At 40.5% G+C, this 23174-nt stretch overlaps 1 protein-coding gene across 7 annotated transcripts in view; it reads right to left on the bottom strand.

Annotated features, from left to right (window-relative positions):
* Positions 1 to 23174, bottom strand: part of BMPR1B (bone morphogenetic protein receptor type 1B) — a 231235-nt gene that overhangs the window by 73869 nt on the left and 134192 nt on the right. Inside the window, exon 1 of one of the 7 annotated variants that reach the window (XM_014265405.3) lies at positions 559 to 1214. The exons of the other annotated variants lie outside the window; for them this stretch is intronic. Coding sequence (XP_014120880.2) covers positions 559 to 895 — 337 coding nt within the window. The 5' untranslated portion in view covers positions 896 to 1214. Of the gene's footprint in view, positions 1 to 558; positions 1215 to 23174 lie in introns of those variants that run through there. 7 annotated transcript variants of the gene reach the window in all.

The following is a 23174-nucleotide window of genomic DNA, read 5'->3' as shown; positions in this document are numbered from 1 at the left end:
ATAATGAATAAAGCTGCTATGATTCTGCTGTCAATCACAATTCTGCCTTACTGCAATCTGTTTACTGCCTCCTTTTCTTATTAGCCTTGTCAAATTTTTGCACCTTGGTGACTAAATACGTCATTTTCCCTTACAATTAGCGTGAAGCTTTCCTGCTAAGACTTAAACGTGAACAAATTCAGTCTTCCTACGAAACCACCACTACGTTGCCTAAGTCTACAGCTAAGCCCTCGCTGTTAAAAAGGCGTAACCAGACAAAAGTTACAAAAAAGCATAAGCCTGAAACGCTCGAGATTTCTAAGGGCAGGTTTAATGCAACGCATCTTTAAAACTTTTTCATTGGAGCGGTGCAAGTTGCGCTATCGGGAAGGGAGCAGCAGCGGGAGCACAGCAGCGAGAGAAGCAGCGAGAGCGGCAGCTCCGGCCCGCTGTCCCCGCACGCCGTGCGCCTCGGAGCATCCCCCGCACCCCGTCGGGCCAGCCCGGCAGCCCGCAGCTGAAATCCTCCCCCCTCGCCCGTCCGCGGCACCTTCCCGCCGCCCGCTCCCCCTCGCTCACCTCGGGCGCGCAGCCAGCGCCAGCTCCGGCGAGAGCCGCGCTCCGGCCCCGCTCCGCCCCGCTCCGCCGCCTCCCGGCCGCGCTCCCGCCCCCGGCGGCTCCTCCGGGCGGGGCAGGGCCGGGGCTGGGCTGGGCTGGGGGCAGCGGGGCAGGGCCGGGGGCAGCGGGGCAGGGCCGGGGCTGGGCAGCGGGGCAGCCCCACCCGCCGGGCCGCACAAAGGCACTGCCGGGGCGGCCGCTGCCGCTGTGCCGGGAGAGGCACCTCGGGCTCGGCACAGCCCCAGCCCCGCAAGGAAGCCGGAGCCGTCCCGCCAAACGCCTCCGGGCTTCCGCACATCAAACGCTTCCTCTGGCCGGGGAGACGCCGCAGCCGCGGAGCGCTCCGGACCGCGACCGTGCCCGCGCAGAAAGCGCTCGCCGGGAGCCGCCGGTGGCAGCCGGAGCCAGGAGGAACCGGGACCTCCGCACCTGCCCGGCGCGGCTTCAGAACGGGCACCGTCCCTGTGGCTTGTCACCGGGCAGCTGCTGCGGACACCTTCTGAGCTGGTGTCATTATTCACGGACTAAATGAGCCGCTTCGGTGCTTGCGAAGTGCAGGATTTCCCTGTAAGCCTGTTAGGGAATCAGCCGCGCACAGGGATTTAACCTCACCCCTCGCAGTCACACTTGCACAGCAGCTGTTTCGCCCCTCCGCCGGGCGCACTCAAACAAAGCCACCTCATCTATGGCCAGGGTTTATAGACCTCTACACCAGCGGGTCATCGATGCAAACTTACAGAATCACAGAATCAATTTAAGTTTGAAGAGATGTCTAGGATAATCAAGTCCAACAGTTAACCTTAGCACCACCATGTTCACCACTAAACCACATCTCATAGTGCCACATCCACACAGCTTTTGAACCATCTACACATCTGCCCCTTATGACAGGAACAAGTGTTTTAAGCAACTGTTACGCCATCGAGTAGCAGAAGTATGTGGTCTATGTTCTTGAGCAAAACACAGGTGAGATCCTTAAAACGCCGCATTATGATGGGAAAATTTTAAAAACTGATGTACCATAATAAAAAGAGGCTCCCAACTACCACTAAGCAGAAAAAAACCCCAAAAACCTGAACACAGGTAAGCTAGGAATTTACAATTAAACTCTGTATCAAGATATAGTAATAATTAATGACAGCATTAATAATTTTATCTATAAGAAGGGGAAAAATAGGGTTTGAGAGTCATCCGGTCATCTCCAACGGTGTTTGGTCAGTTTGGCACTGATACTGGACTGCAGTAGCTTATAGAAGCCTAGCATCTCAATGGGTAAATTCCACTACCTGCTTCAAGTGGTATTTTCCTTCAAACGAATAATTCCCGTGAAACTTTCTGGGAAAGAGCAACATCTTTGATGATGTTTAGCAAAATAGAAATCTCTGAAGTGGCCACCTAGCAGCTGTCAAACAACAATTAGTAATAACAGAATAAAATTCTCTTTCATGTGACTGAGAGTAATTTGGCCACAGCATTCATAAATCATAATATCATAATAAATACATCAAAATATAAATATAAAGAAATATATCAATAGGTATCATAAATATAGATAAATATAAATATATCAATAGGTATTATAAATATAAATAAATCTATCAATAGATATCATAAATATGATGAATATTGCTCTCATCTTGCTAGTGATTAGTGGAATTTTTTTCTCTCATCCTTTTGTTTAAAACTCTTATTACCTGTTTGATTATTACACCGACTAACAATGCAACTGCAACACAGACATTCATTTCTATACACATGAATTGAATACATAATTTGTGTGAATTTAGTCATTCTGTCAATTTCTCAGTCTTTCTCACATTTTCATTGCAATATATGGCAAGAAAGCAACACAGTAGTGTCTAAACAATTTCTTTTCTAAAAGGAGTCCTAAATACAGATTTGCTCCATGCAGATTAGTTTTCATGGTAAAAACTACCTTAGTTTTAAAATTCCTATTTAATCTACACATGGTCTTCAAAAAGCATGCTAGGCATTTCCTTCCCAAAGTCCCATACAAAAACATGTTAAAATAATGCTTTGTCATCTGCTGACACCATTTAAAATTCTTGTTAAGAGAATAAAAATCCCAAGTTGCCACTTATCACACATTGAACATCACAGAGCAGACCACTCCTCCCATGTCAAACACAGGATGTCACTCGTATGACCTTTTTGACTGCAAGATGGAAGATTATCACTCTTTTGGACACTTGGGATGGGCACCACAAGCCTTAGCTGTGTGACCTTAAAGAACTTTGATGAATTCAGAGCAGCAAATGTCTGAATCTGAAAAACTGCCATTGAAAGTATGGGGAATCCAACCAAAATGCTTTCAGGATGTCAGCAGAATCAACGCATCAAGGAAAGGAATTTCTTGTGCAGACTGGAGCAAGTGTTTAAAATCAGTGCCCAACAGGTGTTTGTTAGGATGTGGGTGGCTGGAGGAGTCTTTTAGAGTCAATGATGTGTATCTGTAAATTGGGTGGTTCTTTGCACATCCATACTGGATACATGATGTCAGGTGATACTCTCCTTTGGGACAGTAGCCAAAAAGAAAGCATAAATTACTTTAAGACATACCTTGATCTGTTGCAGACATCTTTTATTAAAATCCTTTCTTAGGATTTTTCCTGCTGCAACAAAATGTAAACACTGGTTATCTGCTGCTGTGGAATGCAACAGGTGGATCCGTGATTGGTCTCCTGTGGATGTTTGGATTTACTGACCACTCACAGCAGAGCTACTCTCGCTCTCTGTCTGAGACACAGACCTTTGTTATTCATTCTTTTCTATTCTATTCTTAGCTAGCCTTCTGATAACTTTTCTTTCTATTCCTTTTAGTATAGTTATAATGTAATATATATTATCATAAAATAATAAATCAAGCCTTCTGATCATAGAATCAACATTCTTGTCTCTCTCTCATCCTGAAAACCCCTGTGACCGCAGTCACATTGATCACTTTTTGAAGAGAAACGAGGTGGTGGGGAAACATAATATGGTAGCTCAGGATACCATTGTCATGAGCTTGATGACAGAAGAGGTTTCATCTCCTGTCTAGTATTCCAGAGCTTCACACCTTACTGTGAAAAACATTGTCCCATGCAGCAGAGCAAAGAGGTGACAGCACAGGGAAGGGAAGAAAGAGGTCTCCCTGCTCATGTTTCTGTTCAGAGTTCAAGGTGTGAGCTGCAGCTAAGGGATCTATTTTTGTTGTGCCTTTTCAACGAGGAGCTGGACACTCCTCTCACTGTTAAAGCACAAAGCAAAATAAATCAATGAAGCAAGCAATAATGTGGTGTAATTACAAGGTCTGTAGGCAGGCTGTCAGTGTTCATGGATCTTCCCCTCGATCCCAGGCAATACACCAGTATTGTACACTTCCATATAAAGAGTGCATGAGAAAGCAAAAGTATTGCAAATTATTGTCCTGAGAGGGACATGGTATTTCTAAAAGCTAAAAGAAAATTTTCAAGTCATCAAAAGTGTGGGAAAAAAATTTCCCATCTTAGAGGATGACATCATTGTTTCCATAGTTGTTAATGTTGTCAATGATGTAACGGTATCTTTTATTTCTTCCTGCTAATTATGCTATTTCCCTATATATTTTGTGTTCTGTAAAAGCTCTTTGCCCATTAAAATCCTTTTCTAAGCAGAAGCACAAATCAAAAAGTCTAAATTAACAACATTTCATTGCTGCTGTCTTTGTTTTCCTAGATAAAAAGCAATCCAGTGCTTAAACTACAGTAATATTCACAAATGGGAGGCTCTTCCTTCAGAGGAAACCCACTTACATCTGCTTTCTCCAGGAAAGCAGGCAGAAATGAATTCTTTAAGGCATTATTCTCTACCATCTTTTTTCACTCCATGGTGAAACACAGCATCCCCCTTCATGGAGCACAAACTCAAAAAGAATAAAAAATATGTTTTCACTCCACTTTGAAAAATTGAAGCATTCAATCTCAGGGACAGGCAGACAACAGAAGCTGTGACATGCTTAGAAATCTCTGAAAAGACTCTTAAAAGGTACTGGAGATGTGAATTGAATCTCTTTTACCCAATTTTCCCGCTTCTTGCCCAACTCTAACAGCGGGGATGTTCCCCAGCAGCCTGAGAGGAGCCGCACACCCCGGCCCCTGTGCAGGGACAGCCACTGCCTTGCACAGGCCCCTGCCCTTGTGGCCCAGCTGAGGGTCCCAACCAGTATTCCAGGCACGTATTCCTCTGGGTTTTGTCTCTCTTTTTTTTTTTTTCCAGAGATGTGCCAAAGTTTCCCCTCCCCTCTGACGTGCACACACCCCCTTTGGAAAGGGTAAAACAGGAGTGAGGGAGAAAATCCCATAACTGGTCCAAATCATGCAACAATGATTTGTGTTCTCACTTATGGGGTATGACTGTCACTGCTGATCTGCTTTCAGGCCTAGATTACATCTGATAAGGGCTGACCTTATTTGAGTATTCACACATTATGCACTCACAGAGAGCATGTGGACACAAAAGTCCCTCAGATGTTCTGGGCATCAATCACGCCCACAGCGTGGAGGCTGCCAAACTTTTCTTCCCTTAACTCGGGAGAGGAGAGGGTAGTCCAAGACAGACTTAATAAAGTTTAAAGCTGTGCCACAGTATATTTGGGGCCCATTGTCTTCTAAAAGTGTTCTTTTCAAAAAATTCTCTGCAGTTACCACGGGCAACAACTCGTCTTTAACAAATTGGGGCGGACTGTGTGCAGACTGTCGGGAGGAGGGGAAGTGAACAAAAGGCTTACCAGGCCCATTAAATAAAAGCAAAACAACCAAAACTCTTCTGTCTCTTAGTTGCCCCATATCTACAAAACCAAAGTGGGTTCTTAAAATTATTCCCAAAACCACAGCATTTTCAAAACATACCTTCAGTCAAATCACTTCCTTCAGAACTCAAGAATCTATTGTTCACCGCAAATACTTATACTCATTACCACAAATTAACATGTACTTTTATAAAGAATACACTATAAACATCACTGATGACTAAAACAGTTCATCTGTTGTAATGAGTGATACCTCTGTAATGACTGACACATCTTTTCCAGTTTCATAAGAACTACAACTGGTTGTATAAACCACCTGCTTTTTTCTGCATGTTCATTTGAAATTGTGAGAGTTCAGAGGAAATAGGACCACAGGCAGGTGATTCATGTGCTTCTCCAAAATGTATTTACTAGTGGGGCCTTTCTTTATTTGTAAAGTCTAAATTCTTATGCAGTATCATCCTTACATGTAAAGCTAAAGTCTACAGTCTGCAGACTTCCATGGAAACAGACAAACTGCCCAAATAAGTCACCATACCTAGCTCTCAAACACCTTTTAGTCCCCATATACGTAGACTACATGAAATTACTGCTCTCAAAACTAAGTATGATTTGCTTACCTAGATCATGCATTTTAACTCCAAAACTTATTTAGGCTGTGTAAACTTACTTTCTACTACAGATGGCTACTCCAGCGGAAACAGTAAGCTAAGGGATTCTTCTCATGTGACTTGAAGTAAATAAGTAAAAAATGCAAATACTCATCAACCAAGGCCTTGGACAGGATGCCCTGAAGAGTTCAGTGTGTTTTCTCTTTTCAGTTTTAGATGCTTTTAATGATGGAAGGTTTGTTGCTGCAGTTCACAGTATGATGCGTCTTATCATGGGGAGGGTTCTGCTGCTTTTCCAGAGATTGTTGAGGCTTTTTCCTTCCAATGTAGGGCCACTTAGTTATATACCAAAAGTGACTGACCCTTGAGAAAAAGGAGTAGCACACTGCCAGAAGAGGTGAAAAGAGCTTTGGATTAAACCACAGAAAAACTATGTTGAAAAGGATGTGGTTTTCAGGCACGATACCCAAAATGATAGCATGGAGAAATCCACTATCAGTTTTACTGGGATTTCATTGAAGCCATTCACAGCAGTAGCACAGACACTCACTGCCTTTGGGAGGTACATTTCCTAGTGAGGACCTTCTGGGGCTGTGCATTATGTTCTTTTTAAAATACCAGCAGCAACCATCCATCTTATCACGTGTGGGGATCAGGATATGGTGTGCTAACTAAGGACTGAGGTTCAGGTCCAAGTGTCCAGACTATAAACTTGTGTTCAGTCTCACCTGAAGGGTTCCTTTGAAAGATTTCTGCTACACAGGATTCAGATCACAAAATTTAATAAAATAATCATCCCAGTAAGAAGGCCTGCCCAGACTAATATGATTGAGTCCACGGGGTTTTTTTCTCCCTTGGTTAAAAACCAGCCTTTAAAACTTATAATATTTTGATGGAAAGAAATTACTTTTGTTCTATCAGTATAAGCATACACACAAACACACACACTTAGATGTTCATTTGTTGGTTTCAAATGTCATTACCTATGAGTTATTCTATTATATTAATAAAAGCCCATTACTCCGACAAGCTGGATCTCAAAATCTAAGTGTGTGAGGGAAGATTGTACCTTTAGCTTCACTAAAGCTCCTTGCTAGGCTGACTTTATTTGGGTAAGGAACCAATCATAAAAGGTAATGGAGTTTGCACTTTTTTGACCCAATAAACCAGAAACCAATATTTATAGGGGTTTTGTCATGTGCTGCCTGATCTTGCAATGAGAACCTGCACATGGTTCTTCAACTGGAAGTTGTCCTCACAAGGTGGGTGCCACACAGCCACCTGATATCAATGTATCTACCCCAACTACCACATCAGCATCTGCAGCACCCCACTGCTGAGCCAGGGCTGGCTTCTGGCCAGGTGTCTCAGACTGTGGCAAAACAGAACTGTGCCCAGCTACAAAAGGTAAAGGCTTCCTCAGAAGGTCACATAATTTAGCAATCTCTGTGCTGACACATCAGATCAGAGCTATAGCTCAGTTTGTCCATATTCCTGTCTCCAATAAAAGGTATTTGCTTTTTATTAATTTTTAAATGCATTGCTTTTTAATTTCATTGGGATGTCTCCTGTCTTTTATTATGTAAAAGGTTAAATGGAAGAATTCAATTTGCTTCTTCTTTTTATATGTATTATTTTATTTTCTGTTTTCTGTCTCCTCTTATTGAAGTCCTCTCTAGCCATTCCCCAAATTTTAAGTTGCTTGTTCCTCATGGAGATGGTTCACCTCATATTTTATCACCCACCCGATCATGCTGCACCTTTTTATCAGCTGAAGTGTCCTGACGCAAATGAAGTGTTCTTGGAGGGATGTGACACTCACTGACAGTCACTTTCAGAAATCAGCTCTATCTCGTGTTTGGAGTCAAATGTCTTATTCACGCTCTTCACTGCAGAAGGATTACTTTGACTTGTTCAAGATGAAAAGAAGGATACTTCTTGTACTTGTATTTATTTCAACATTATGGAAATATACCAGGATTTTGTATTTGACAATGTGCACTTGCCAAAAATACTTTAACCTGCATGCTTTTATCAAGTTTAGCAAATCTTTTACAGTTTAGCTCAATTCTTAGTGATTTAAGCTAATTTAAATAATTACTTTTACTTTACCTGAAAGGCTAACATACCCAAAACCACTTTGAGAAGTAACTTATTACTGCCTTCCTGGTGGCAGGAGCAGCATGTCTCACAAATCTCCATTTCTCCTTTCCCTCAATTTGCCAAAGAATGAGCTGCAAGAGGACAGATGATTGGGTACAGAGGGGAGGAGTACATGAAGAGAGCTGTAATTACCCTCAAAAAATTATTTTAATCATTTCACACTATATTTTCAGGGCTTTTATAACTGAGAAAAATTATACTAATGAGTGCATAAAAATAATAATAATACTTTTATACCATGAAGTGTTTTCAGTAATTACATTACACTTGAGTCTCTTGGTACAGTATCTTATCAGTACATAATTTCATATTTCAGAAGTTCCTTTCAGCACAGTTTGAATCAGCCTCCAAGCTATTCTCCCATGCAGTAAACGGACAAAGACAGAGATTTATTAAGCCCACTCCCAGCCCAAAAGCATGTCTGATGGATTTGGAAAGTATCTTGTACATTCAAGATAGGCATCTGCCAAAATAAATCCTACTCTAATGCTTCTTGAAGGTATTTTTCCCCCCCTCATACCTCTTTACTCATTACCAATTTCCAGTTGAAATAACTTTTCCTTCTGAGAAGAACTTGCTCCTGTGTTTACAACTACATTGCTCTGTAAGTTTAACTGCAAAGCAGATCACCCTGAGGAACCACAGTGGCACACTCATCTTAGGTACCCATCTCTCCAGGGAGGTTACCTCCATTATATACAGCCACTGTTCATAACTTTCCTATCATTACACGTACACAAAGACCACAGGAGCCAACCAAACACTTGGAAAGTAAACGCATTTTGTGACTTCATTGTCATCGAGAGCCCAGAAAGGAGGACTTGGCAGCAACATAATTCTTATTTACAGATTTATCACAAGTGCATGATAAGAAAAAATCACCCAAAACAAAAACAAAACAAAGAAAAGATACCCAAAGCCAATCAAACTTCACTCCATTGCTACTAAATTCTGTGTGTTACAATACAAGACAAGTCAAACCTCAAAGCAGTCCCTAATGTGATGTGGAGACAACATGACTGAGGCACTTCTGACTGGTATGATGAGCTTGAAGGCAAGTAGGAGCTTGCACAGTCCACTGACCAACAGAATTTTCAAGTAGTAGTTTCAGTATTACTTAATTCTGCAATATTATTAAAAATAAATCTAAATTTGAAGACACTGGACTTCTACAATATTCCTCCTTTTGGAGGACCATATTGTTTCCTTGCTTGTTGTTTTGTTTTGTTGGGTTTTTTTAGCTAAAATGCATATTAAGACACTAAAAGACGGTTTTGGCTTTGCCACTTTAAATAAGTAGAGAGCTTCTTTAGCCCTTCCTATTACTTCACCTGTCCTCACTTACAGAGTACAGCTGCTTGAAGGCTTAAGATTTTTTTTGTGAAGTAACAGTTCATGATAATCTCATTAAATCCTTTCTAACACTTTCCAGTTCATACAGGATTTCCTTCGCCTGGGCGAGTGGAACAAGGATTGGCCACTTAAGCAATCTCTGTGAAAAAAACAAAAAAAACAAAAAACAAGAGTCACCCAAACCCCTCCTCACAGAGGAGAGTGCAGGGGACCAAAGCTCAGCCCCAACCAAGGGGCTGGAACAAATCCAGAAATGCAGCAGCTCTTTGCTATTTCTCTCTGCAGCTGAGAAACCACATTAGAAGTGTAATCCCTGATTTCTTTTGCATGTAAAACAAACCTTGTGCTAAGCAAGCTCCTCTACTTGTAAATCATTCTGTTTAAATGTCCAAAGCTCCTCTCTCTGCTAGCCTGGGAAGTACTCACTGCAAAGGAGTTGTGTTCTCAGGGAGAGGCTCCATGACCAGGCTGGCTGCTCACACATCAGTGCCATTCCCAAGGACTGGGGACAAACCTCCCCAGGGAGAATGGACAGTGTGAAACCAGAACCAGGCAAAAAGAGGCCTGACTGTTTTATAGATATGCCTTCTATCAGATCATACAAGCGATGCTGTGGGTGTTCTGAAGGCATTTCCAAGGAGAGGGAAGCAGCCTTGGGTGCTGAGCACATGTGAGTGAGGCACTGGGAGCAAGAAAAGCTCTAACATCTTAAACAGCTCTAAGAGGAGATGAGAACAATTTTTAGGCTTTCGAGAAACTTCTGTAGCATCAACTACTCATATCAAAATGATCAGTTTTCATTTCACTGCATGCTGTCTCATCAATAGCAGTTTAACAGGATTTTTCCCTATTTACATGCACTTAAATGGCAAATGCACATTTCCTGCTCCAGCCGCCAAAAAATATTTTTTCAACCAGCCTGACTAAAACCACCCAAAACATGCAAAGCAAAATGTGTAAGACAGTTTAAGTTCTGTAGAAAAGGCTGGCCAGCTCAGGTATCTGGGTAACAAATATTTTATAGGCCTTTCAGTGGCTCAAATCCAGGACAGCTCTGCAGTGATTTATTTCTCCAACAGCTTCTAGGGTGGCCCATGTAAAATTAGCTGGTAATCACAAACCAGGCCCCTGGTGGGCACGTTGCACACCCAGAGCAGCAGTGACTGGTGCTCCCTTGCTGAGGGTCACAGGAGAAAGAGCAAGGGCTGAGGGGGGAATGCTGGATATCTCATGCTGTCGGGAAGAATGAAGCTGAGCATCAGAGCATTATGCTAGAACTTTTCAGGATCAAAGCACAGTTCATCTTATCTAAGCCATAAATGTGTAACTTTTTACGAATGCCCTGCTAGTACTCTGAATAAGCATTAAGTACAGTTTTTAAGAGTTATAGAGAATTTGTTATCCTAAAACCTACTCCCTTAAAAGTACACAGCATAGGCTGTTTGCAGTCTGAGTTGCTACAGCAGTTGAGTTTTTTAACTGAAAACTATCCCTATATCTCAGTGCAGAAGGGAGAAAATATTAACAGCACAACCTGTGTATTGACCCTTGAGGAAATTTCTGATGTCTGAGAGTTCACTGATTAGGACTTTCTACATAACCACAGCACTTTATTTATGATAGAATTGGTTGCAGATCCCCATGCACTGGAAGTCTGCAAGTCTTGCCACCACCTTCTCTGCAGCAGGGCCCCATCTGGGCACAGCCCTGGCCTGCAGGCTCCAGCTCCATCCACAGAACAAACATCCAAACACGTTGCAAATTCTTTTTTCCTGCCTCCAATGCAACTCCAGCCACCTCAGCCAAAGCATCCGGCCAAGACAGAAGCTAAAGCATAGTGCTGATAATTTTTGTTTGGCTGAGATGATTCAGCAGCACCCACATGGTCACCTCATGTGTTGAAGCAACTCTGGTGTCATCACTGTCTCTCAATGACCTTAAACCATCATCAAGCTGTGGGAATTCTCATACTCTGATGAAAGCTAGAAATTAATGGGAGATTCCCAAATCTTACATGACAGCAGCTGCTTTTCTTCAACAATTTCCCACTATCTCTAAGAGAAGTAATTCAGACAGATGTTACAGTTTTTTGCTCTCAATTCATATTATATTCACTCAGGTCCAAAAGAATAAGTTCCTCATATGTAGGTTCAGTTTCACCATGTTTTTAATTCATTTTGGCTGATCTATTTTTGATATATTCTCTGGATGCACCTCCTTAAATTGTGCTAATCTAGTTCCCTGGCTGTAGATTGTATGTTAATCCCAGCACTTGCAAATATTCAGATGGAAAATAAAAACTAGACACTAGAAGTCACATGCTTATTTAAAACATGTAGCTGGACAGTATCAATATGACATAAGGATAGTAGATGAAAATTAACTTACAATTCTGTAATATCATCAAATAAGTCGACCTGCTAATGAAAGGAAGCACATTTCCATAAGAATTTGAGTGATATCCAAGTAACAATTCCATGATGATACATTTTCAATTAAAGAATTACAATAGGCTACACTTATTTTTTCTCTCTAATGTTAGGTTGTAATTCATTATTGTACGGGCAGCTGAATATTAACCTACAGCTTCTGTTCTTTGTCTTGGTAGCAACTGGGAAATGTTTCAAGGTCAAATACTTTTACTAAGAAAGATACCTGCACACCAAATTTTAGAAATTATCTCTTTTCTATTATCTGGTTGCTTGTTTTTACTTATTTTAGCAAGTTAGAAAAATATTAACAAAATCTGTGAGAAACTCTGCCAAACTGATGAGTGAAGAGGAGTGTACCCATTCATAACAAAAGCAGGTCTATTTATTGCTATTCTGTACCCAAAAAGGCTCATGTTTTAGAAGGCCACAAGATATGAAAAACAAACTCATGGTTATAAGAAAGTAGAGCCCTTTAGTGAGTCAGTGTTGGCAGGGGGCAGACAGTTTATTAACTGTCCATTTACAGTGACAAGCTCCTAAGTACAAGAGTATGAAAATAAAATTAAACAAGATCTTTAATTATCTCATGTGGTAACTTCATATTGTATTTTCTCACAACGTATCACTCATTAATATTGCTACATGGTACCACAAAATGTTCATATTTAATCAAATTGCAAACAAAATGCATGAAATTCTAAAGATTATTTTCCGTATGCCACTACATATCTGTCAATAAGTACCTTCCTGAGTTTTGGTCAGATGGCACTGATGCCTGAGGGGACAGGAACAGTACACTGTATTGTTAAATTCCCCACTAAGGCATAGCTTCAGTAATTCAGCTTTCATTACAAATGCTAAAATTCAGTAGTAACTGAATTTAAAACTCAAAAAAACCCCACCTCTACCCCTACCCACTTAGAATATGTGAAAAAATGTTTTTCCTTGTGCTTGACAGGAAAATTAAAATAAGGGAGGGGCGGAGGAGAGAATCAAGATACTGTTCCCATTATGCACTATCTGTGGAGGGATTATTTCAAGTTAGAAAGCTACCAAGAAATGGAAAAAAAAATTCTTACATGTTAAACAGTAGTTCCTGCTTCCCATGAAAGCCATCTGTTCTGTGTATGTGCATGGTTTGAAAGACATTCCCAGGATTGTGTCAAGCCAAAGGAATCCCCACTAGAGTTACAGAAATATAAACTCCCTTCCCAGTGGCAGGAGAGCGCTGAAATGCAGCTCTGAGGACGTGAACAGCTCCACCCGCCTCAGGACCATAACAGTCCTGCTGGCATTCCAGGCATTACGTGGGATTTTCCCATCTGATATTGGGTTATGAGAACTGCAGCTTTAGCAGGGATAACATTGCAGTACTTTGAATGAGAAATTCTTCAGATGAGTCTAAGGCGAGAGCTCCGCGTTTCTCTATTGCAAAATGGCATCATCACCCTTTCTCCCATTTGCAGCTGACATGAAAAATGCCTGGAAAATATTTCTGAAATAGGATTAATTCCATAACACAGTTTTTGCCATTACTAATTTTAATGGGAGTGGGACATGGCAGAGTTTGAACAATATACTTGTTCCACATTCATTTCCAAACTCTGGAAAGGGGTGTTGAAAACAGAAGTCTAAAAATTAATACTTGTATAAGAAGGACAATCCTTCCTGTGGGCCTGGCATTTTTGCAATCCCTTGTCTACTACTCAACTGAGTTCAAATTGCAATTATTTTTCCTAGGGAGCAATTAAATACTGCTACCAATGTTAAGCATAAACACAACTCTAACTACAAGCAACGCTCAGATGACTTGCTCAGGTTCAAGGGTTCACTGCACATGAATATCCATAAATACCACTGACAGCCTTAGCAGTATAATGAACTTTGCAGCAACTCATGCAGGCAGACTACACAATACAAGAACATAATGCCCCAACCTTAAAGCAAGAAAGAAACCTGCAGAAGCAATTCTGAGCTACTCTTACAGCTGAAACAGCATGTTCAAGGACTATTTAAGAAATGGTCCAATCTTGTTCATTAAATGTTCATGTGTTTATTGTTTTTTTAAATCATTGGGTAGAATGTAGAAGTAGAACTGAAGGAAACATGAACTTTACATAAAGATGGTCAGTTCCACTGATTTATCACGCCAATTAGCAATGTTTTCTTACCTCCATTAACTTAAACTTGCAGCATTACAAGTTAAACACCCTGGGCTTTTTAAGGCATCACATAATATTTTATCTTTAAAGTGCTTACTTTTTTTTCTCACAAACACTGGCCACAGTATCATGCAGCCTCCCATAAGCAGATATTTCTGGCATCTCTTGAAATGCATGCCCTGCTCCCAGCTCAAAGATCAGGTCTGTGTTAAAGAAACAGTCTGTTTGAAATCTAGAGAATACATTTAAATCATTGGTTTTGTTTAACTTCACTATTTTCTGAGTTGTCAAGATGCTGCTCCTCTACTTCTATGGAGCTACAGCACAAATAACAGAGGAAGCTTCTTTATAGATCTGCATACTTGGTAAATCCTGCTAGCAAAAGCAAGCACATAGAAAATACAGCATATTTTCAACCAGATCCAGCTTCTAGGAATGCTGAGGGTTGATTAAAATTACTTTTAAAAAGGCTTATGAACTGGGAAGACATATGGGGTTTAAGTCAATGGTGGTTTTCCATGTACAAACATTAACAACTATGTCCATTCCTATCGTCTTGAGATTGACCTGGTAGGAAACTTTTTCAAGATGCATTTTGCTACTTTTCAAGTCACACAGAAAGCGATCACATCCATTTCTCTCTTCTGAAATGTTATCGCTCCTTACAAAACTTGTTACAAAACCAGAGTAAACTGCCTGAGACCTCCTCTATCTATTCACAGACAAGTCAGCTGGGCTTAGCTTAAACAGCCTTCAACAGCAGCTTAAAGCAAGATAGCTGAGTTTACACCAAAGCAGATGAGGAGCACTCAGCAGTCTTCCCACCTCTCTTCAGGCAGTAATCATCAGCAGATAAGCAGTAATGGATTAAGACCAGCACATCTGTTCCAGCAGCAAGCATCTGTCTGTATTCTACTTTATCAATCTATGGAGCTGCAGTTCCTCACTGTAAGGGAGCTCAGTGTTAATACCTATGATGTCTATCAGGCAAACTAATAATTTTCAAGCCCCAAATTTGCAAGCCCCAAATACAAGCTAGGATGCCAGTAATAACAATTTTATTACTAATTTTCTTTCTTATATTTAACATTAAATGAGCAGCCTGCTAAAGTTAACAGATCCTTCTGATCTTGACTCAGTTTACATATTGATTGGTGATCATACACCAAATCTCCACAAACATTTACTACAGTCTGACCAGCTTTACTAATATCTACTCACACATAAATACCATGGCATATAATTTAAAAAATTTCTTATTTCTTGTGTAATCCTGTCATGGGAAATGTCTGTCATGTTTGTCAGACTGATCATGATGAAAGACAGCTTTTTTCAATGTCAGCTTTTCTTTTTTTCCTCTATTGATCAATTAGGCAGTTCCTCTGTAGAGATCTAGAAAGCTGCTTCAGCCACCAACCAACCTAAACCAGAGATGCTAATGGTTTTTTTGGCCACAACAGGCCTCACCTTCATGCAGGAACACCCAGAAGTCATGTTATTTATGCAATTTACTCCTCTCTGCCATGATGGGGAGAAATTCTGTCTTCAGTAAGAGGATGGATGGACACCTCTCTGAGAGCCCCCCAGAAGAGAACATGGCAGGGAAGGGACCACTGTTCACCAGCACATCTGGCCTACCCAAGAGCACACAGAATTTCTGGAGAGAGAAAATTGGGGTCTAGATAACAAACTGAGTGATGCAGCCCCTGCTGTTCACTAATTTTAAGTGAAGAATGTGTTTGTAATTCCAGGAAAAACAAATCAATACCGTGGCTGTGCTGTCTGCATTTTCTGTCTCCAGTGATTGCCTCTTCAGTGCTTCAAGTTTCTAGGGGTGGTTTTGGCAGTCCTTTTAACATATCACCTTACAGCTGATCCTGGTCTCCTTAAAACCTCTGCAAGGGGTTTTCCCCAGATAGATGGAGCAGTTACCACGAGCCTCTTCAGTGGCCGCAGCAGCATGACATGAACAGCTTAGTCCCATCTTTTCTTTCTTGTTCTCCAGAGCTACCCAGCCATACTCACCTTTGTAAAGGAGGATCTGAGTGAGGCATTTATCACTGGTGTAGGGTTGAAAAGCCCTCTCACCCTGCTAGGACACAGGCTATTGTAGAGAAGGTGGTGCTACCTGCTTCCTTCACACCTCTATGTTTGGACACGTTTATAACATAAGGCTGAAAACTGACAAAATTTCATGTAGCTCTTTGAATATCCCAAGTCCTTCTCCAGTAACTAACAGGCTGTGAAACCACTGATAGTATTTTGCTTCAGGGCTGATATGTGACAATTATTAAAATGATAGACTGAGATGGTGCTTTATGCATGGATGCAATGAATTTATTTGCACAGGATGCAAATATTGTCTCAAAGCTAGAGGCAAGCAGAGAGCTATCTCAAAGGAACAGAAAAGCTGGCTAGGGAAGAGGCCCTGCACTGGCATCCCACTGTGAAACATGAGCCATCCACTGACCAAATGTGGTCACTGTCAGTGGCCAGAGTGTTCGTGACCTCAAATCCCAGCCAAATATTGCACAGAGGATAATCCTACAATAACACTAATATATTCAATAAGCTCACTAATGTATACAATAAGCTCCCAGAAGTAACTAATCCTGCTTTTAAATAACTAACTAAATGAATGAATGAATAAATAAATGTTCAACTTGTTAAAGTCAGGCACAATGAATAAGTGCTGTTTCTCAGAACTGTTACCAAATAAAGATGTTTTTTCTATGTTTCCTTAGAGGCAATTGTTTACTGTTTTTAAAAAGCAGTATTTAAAAATAGGAGTCCAAGTATTAAAGCATAGTCACCATAATGTTAAAAAATTTTACTGCAACAAAGGATATTTAATTTTCAGGTTACATGTTGGTGCCGACAGCCTGCCACGAGGAGGAAAAACAAAAAAAAGAAAAAAGAGTATACTAAACAACTCCTCCTAGGACGAAAATTATATACACTGAGAATTTGGATTCAAAACCTTGGCAGTTTCAGATACTCATTACTCCATGAGCCAAACAACTCCAAAATGTGTTCTTGTTCAAAAGCTCCTATGTTGCATAATTGAGCATCTTGATTCATTAACTTGGTAGTCTTGATCATAATTCTTGATAAATGGACCCATAAAGGCCTTGACAACTCTGAGGAGATTTTTTTGGTATTTTTTCTCCAAAAACATTACTGAACATTACATTACAGGTAGCGATAAATTTAAGGAAGCCACTTAACAATACCTTAAACAGTTTAAATCTCCAGTAAGACTTTAGGACAGTCAGACCTTAAAAAAAGTCTTAAACCTTGCAAGAGATGACAAATAAATAAAAGTCAATAGCTAGCAGTATTAGAGATTCAACTCAATATCCTCACAAAAAGTCATGAGCTTTCACATCTAAGTCATATCAAGAATCAGCTCCAAGCAAAAATCAACATGAAATACTGGTCTTGACTGAAAATATAAGTCACAGAGCTTGGCATTGGACACCATGTACAAAAGGAATGTTTACATTCAAATGGTCAAAGAAATCTTGCAAGAAAGAGTGGAGTTTCTATAGTAGAAGTCTCTGCAACAGTTGCCCAAATGGATTTATCATGGTAACAGTTAAGAACATTGTTTCTTATCAACAGTACAGTATCTACAGTGCCACTGTATTTGCCAGATCCAAATAATCATTTTTTGGCTGTGGATTGGAAAAAGAATCATCTAAATTAATAATGTACAATGTGATTTGCCACATTTACTGGCTACCTAATGTCCATCCATTGGGCCGGTATTTGTGACATATAACTTTGTCAGTAAATGGATAAGTTAAATGGAGAAGTTATCCGTTTTTATTGTCCAGAAGCAATTTGTAGAATTTTTAATGCAGCTTCTTCATTCCCTATACAACTGTATGACTTTTTCCTACTGCTCAGTCTTTTTTACCCTACCACTTACTTGTTCAGCTACTGATCTCCTATATGATATCCAGCTGATACATTTTTTTTTCCTCTGAACTGCTGAATTTACAAGGCAGGAAAAACCAGAATTTCTTTCATACCCATGTTCTAGATGGGGGGCGGAAAAATTGCTTCCTAAAGAAGTTTTGGATGACTCAGCATCCCTTTGTACATTTTGAGCCTTAATTTAAAAACTGTTATTCACAATCTACATATGAAACACATGTAGTTCAATTAAATGGCACCATTTGACAGAATTAGCACCTTGCTTTCACATCAGCAAAGCTGGACCCTGCATCAAACACCTATAAAACAAAGAAATGGACTTAGCATTTCAAGGCATCTGAGCAAGAACAGAATCATGTTTCAGATGTGGAATTCCACATTCTCAGAAGGCATTTCATCCTCTCTGGCATGAGTGATTTTTATTCAGTTTTATTCTAGCATGCAAGCAATCCTTTCAAAGATTCCAAAACAGTCTTTACAATTGAATTGCTATTCTGCTATTGCTGATGCTCAGCAGAGGGAGAAGGAACACTCTGGGAGACACTCAGGTCTTGCTACACTAAAACTTGGACAGAAATTCCTATATAAGATGATTCACATTCAGAGTTGGATTTTCGCAGATTAAATGCTGCATTTTAGGAGTTTCTTCCTCTAGTCTACAGGGTAATATGGAACAAATGTGTTCATACTTTCCTATGGCAATCTAGCAGTAACTAGGTCTGGAACCAAAAGGATCTGAACTAAACCATGAAAGCTGAGACTCAAGAGGACTAGAGATACTGCCAGAGCCACATCAGTTATTATCCTTTGTGTATATTACAGACATCTCTCTAAAACCCAGTACCATAGCTTGAATTGTGAGTCTGTTAATTAACACCCCAAATCCATAATAGTCACAATCAGGAGACATTTGTACAGAAATCATCTAATCACCTGGGAATCATTCACCTAAAGCCAGGCAGACAGAAATCCAATTAACTCTCCAAATAAGAAAGCTCTTCACATGTCTCAGAAGTTGTTTTAACTCTCCCATTGTTTTCATTTGGACTCTCAAACAAACAGAGCTCAGCAAAACCTTGCAGCTATCATTATTCCAGGAAATGTGCTAATGAGCCAGAAGAGAGGGGGGCCCAGACACAACTTTGAAGTCACCCCTTTACACAACAGCATCTTAATTACCAAGAAAAGGAAAGGCAATGGAGTCAAACTTGCAATAGAAAGAGCTAGGTGCTGCTGAGCTGATCCCTAGTTGTTATGTTCAATGACAAATTAGAGGAAAGATTCCTTTGGACCTCCTGAGCTTTTCAGGATTTCAGCTTTTTTTTTCTGCTACTGTACATGGAGATATTTTTCTGCTTTAAACATCTTCAGTCTTGTACCTTAAAGATACAATTTATAAGAGAAAATTCTAAGAATGTCTGTGATGCAGGCAAACCCTTGGATGTATTTTGTTTCTGAAAAGTTTGGGGATTGCTTTTCACTGTGTTGCAGAAGTCCTTCCTAGTGTGATGCTCATCCAATGCCAGGAAACAGAACTGCAATTTCCTATCCCTTGCCACATAGGCATTGCAGAGCATCCGTATGGCAAAGGGGCAAATAGAAGCAAGACAGATTATGACTGCATTCATTTTATGTTTTCAGTCTGTTTTAATAATAAAAGCCATAGCTTTAGATAATCTCTCAAAAACACAGATGATTTGAACAGAAAAATTTAACAGAAAAATTTCTTGATTTCTTCTTTTTTTCCCCTGCCAGTCCAAGTTTTCAAACTTCTCTTTATTCGATGAGGATTAGAAACTTTAGTTTGCTCTATGCATTAAAACAGTTTCCTGTGACCATTTGAGTGTGGACATCAGGAATATTTGACAAAGGCTGTGAGGCTAATGATGAGGTTACAAATGCTGGCAGCTCTGGGCATCCCTTCAGAGCACTGCAGGGGAATGCTGACAAGTTTACCATCTTATCCTTCAATATCCCACTGAAAATGCTAGTTCACTAACATATATTTAAAAGAAAAAATCTTTCAAATGGAACTTTCTAACATTTTCTTCACTGTAATTCACGACCTCACCTCCTGCATGTGAGCTGACTTCTTGGGTGTGAGGATCCCAAACAGATGACTTGAGTGCTGTACGACATTAACTATTCACACTGAACCAACAGCAGGAACAAAGGAAGGACTTCAGGGACACCTGGAATGGGTATGAAAGGATCAAACACATCCTACATTGCTGGCAACTCACAGTTTCCAAGTTCTCTGGATCTACAACAGGGATACTCACACCTATCTATGGCACTAGCAAACACACCACAGGAAAATGAGATGGATGTGTGGCTTCAGCACACAATGCAAGTAATCACACCAATATAGCAGGGAAAAATACATGCAACAGGAGAGTCCTGGGGATCTGTGGAATTGCTGAGACAGAAGCCACTGAAGAAGTGATCTTTTGTGCCACCCTTTTCAAATAAACATAAAGGAGCCATGAGTGCCACTATCAGTTCCTGAGTGACCTCATCTGAACACAGAAAGAATAATAATATAATTAAACTACTATAAAACATATTTTTTTTCGCTTTTAGATTCTAGGGAGTTGTGTGCATTCATATTACTACAAAAGTTTGACAGACTCCTTCAGCAACCTATCAATAGTTAAATTTTGGCCAAAGTTGGGATTCTGATTTCTGCTAGGCTCTAGCTTGCCTAGAGAGAGAAAAAATTAAAAAACAAGAAAGCGAAGTATATAATTTTCCCCTTGAACAGCAGCCAGCAGAAGTGAGCTGTCAGGCCACTGGACAAGATGAGCACTCGATGTGAAATGTCCTGCAGGGCACAAGAAGCCTTTGTCATCTCTCCTTCACCTTTGCATCCCTTTAAAATGTTTGTAAAATAAATCCTGTGTTTTGTTCCGGCTCCTGTGACTTTCTGTCCCGTGCTCCGGAATGTGAAGAGAAGCTAGACAAAACACCAGGGAGGCACTTGGAGAAGGAGGGGACCTTCAAAGCCGTGCAGCCTCCTCAAGGACGAGGCTTGCAATCCACTTCTGCATTTGCAGTTGGCATGAAAAATTTCAAATAATCATAATAAAACATACATTGAAACTATGTTGTAACAGAAATTTAAACTGCCAGCTCTTAATTCTGAAATCTGTCCTCAGAGAGTGTTAAAAAGTTGACCCTTGCTCATATCGCCTGAACTGACTTAAGACAAAATGCTTTTGGCACTGGATTTTGTTTGCTTGCTTGAAATTTTTGTCAGGTCCGTGGAGATAAACAATTAATGAATTGATAAAGCATTACAGTAATGTGTTTCAATGGTTAAATATTTTGGTTTTAACTAAAATTATTGTAATCCTCAATGCACCTTCTGAACTGTTTTTAACTTAAAGTAGGAAAAAAGTTTTGAAATGTCTTTACAGATATGTTCTTTGTTTTAAAGGAGGGAAAAAACAAACAAAAAAAAAAAAAAAAAAAACAAAAAAACAAAAAAACAAAAAAAACAAACCACATTTCAAGATAAATGGCTTCTGTCTCGGGGAGTGTTAATGAGGTAAGACATTTCCAAAGAGCCTCAGAGTGACAATAGCACACGGACTGTGGTGGTTCCACAAGTGCAGAACTGCCCCCAGCAGTGAACGCCCACTGAAGTGAAGCAAAGCACAGGCAGGAGGGAGGGAGGCAGAGAGGGGGAGAAAGAGGGAGGGAGAGAGAGACAGAAAGGAAGAGAAGGGAAAAAAACCCCAAACTGTTACAAGTTCATGCACCCCTATTACAAATTCGTTTTAATTAAACAAAGAGATTATACAGACATTGCTGACAGGGATTATCAAAATAGAATGGCGCCACCTGCCCCTTGCAGCCCAATTAATTAGCAGAGAATCTGAGGTGCCAATTATCACAAAGGAATAAGAAAGGATCAGTAAACACAGCTCATGATGAACTTGAAAATTAACTCTTTCAGTTCACAGCTGAAGTCCCACAGCCTCATACAGCCCTGATGCTGCTACAGCCCTCCAAAAGCCCCACACTGAAAAAACACAACAGGCTTCTCCAGATCCCTCTTTCCCATGGTTTTGTGAAGTATGACCACCCCTGCTCTTCATGAAGTTCCCAGGGCACTTTTAAAATTTATGTCGCTAAATTTACATAGCAGGAAAAGTTATTAAGATTGAAAAGATTCCTCAAAACAAAAGACAGACTTCTTACTGCGTTTTGAGGTACGTCAGGAAAATGTAGATCACTTCCCATGCCATACCAGAGAGGTTTTAAGACAACAGGTTCAGAACAATGAGAATTCCAGTTACTGATAGATAACAGATAGAAGTTTTAATTTTTTAGGAAGTAGGTATTGCTGATAGGAGCTTGACTCCTTCTCTCCCTCCTCATATAAGAATCTTCTCTTTCAAGCTCTCGGGTAGGATACCTCCAGAAGTAAAAGAATGCAAGTAGGAAGGCTAAGCAGCAGGAGGTAATTGCAATCTATTTTCCTGGGGAGTCCAGAGTCTACCAGAGTATCCCAGAAATGAAACTTTAGGCTTTGGATCTATGCAGTGTGAGCCATTGCCAAAGGCACTGCTGTGTCCAGTCTGCCTCAGCGCTTGCACAGCTGGCTGGTGGTGGCCCTGGAGAGGGAAGAGTTACTGCCATTTGCCCTGCCCTGTATAAACCCCATATCACTTTTAGAAGAACTTCCTTCTAGAAGGTTCAAAACTGTACCTGCACTCTCAGTTATGGACTTGAAGCTGTGTCATAAAGAGGAATCAGTAAGTACCCCATGTGTGGGGGGCCTCAGGATTTTTTCCAGTTGTTGGAGGAAACACACTGAGGAATGACACCTTCAACTTCCCCTCCTCAGAAGAGTGACTTGCTGCCTTTCAGGGCAGGCAGTGCTATCATGTCTTATGCAATCTTGTAATCACAGCTTAACCTTACTTTGTGGTTTCCTGGAGGCCATAAAAACAAATGAACAATGAGATGCAAAGCTATGGAAGCAAGTTGAGGTAACTGCTCCATTTCTAATTTTTTTTTCTGCAAAATAGAATTTCTTTTAGGGAATGTTTGCCTTTCCACTATGCACGTGCTCATTTTCAAGTTACATTGACAGCTGCTGTAAGTATTATACAGA

This window comes from Zonotrichia albicollis, chromosome 5, assembly GCF_047830755.1.
Source record: "Zonotrichia albicollis isolate bZonAlb1 chromosome 5, bZonAlb1.hap1, whole genome shotgun sequence".
Lineage (NCBI taxonomy): Eukaryota > Metazoa > Chordata > Aves > Passeriformes > Passerellidae > Zonotrichia > Zonotrichia albicollis.
This window is presented reverse-complemented; position numbering and strand designations above follow the sequence as displayed.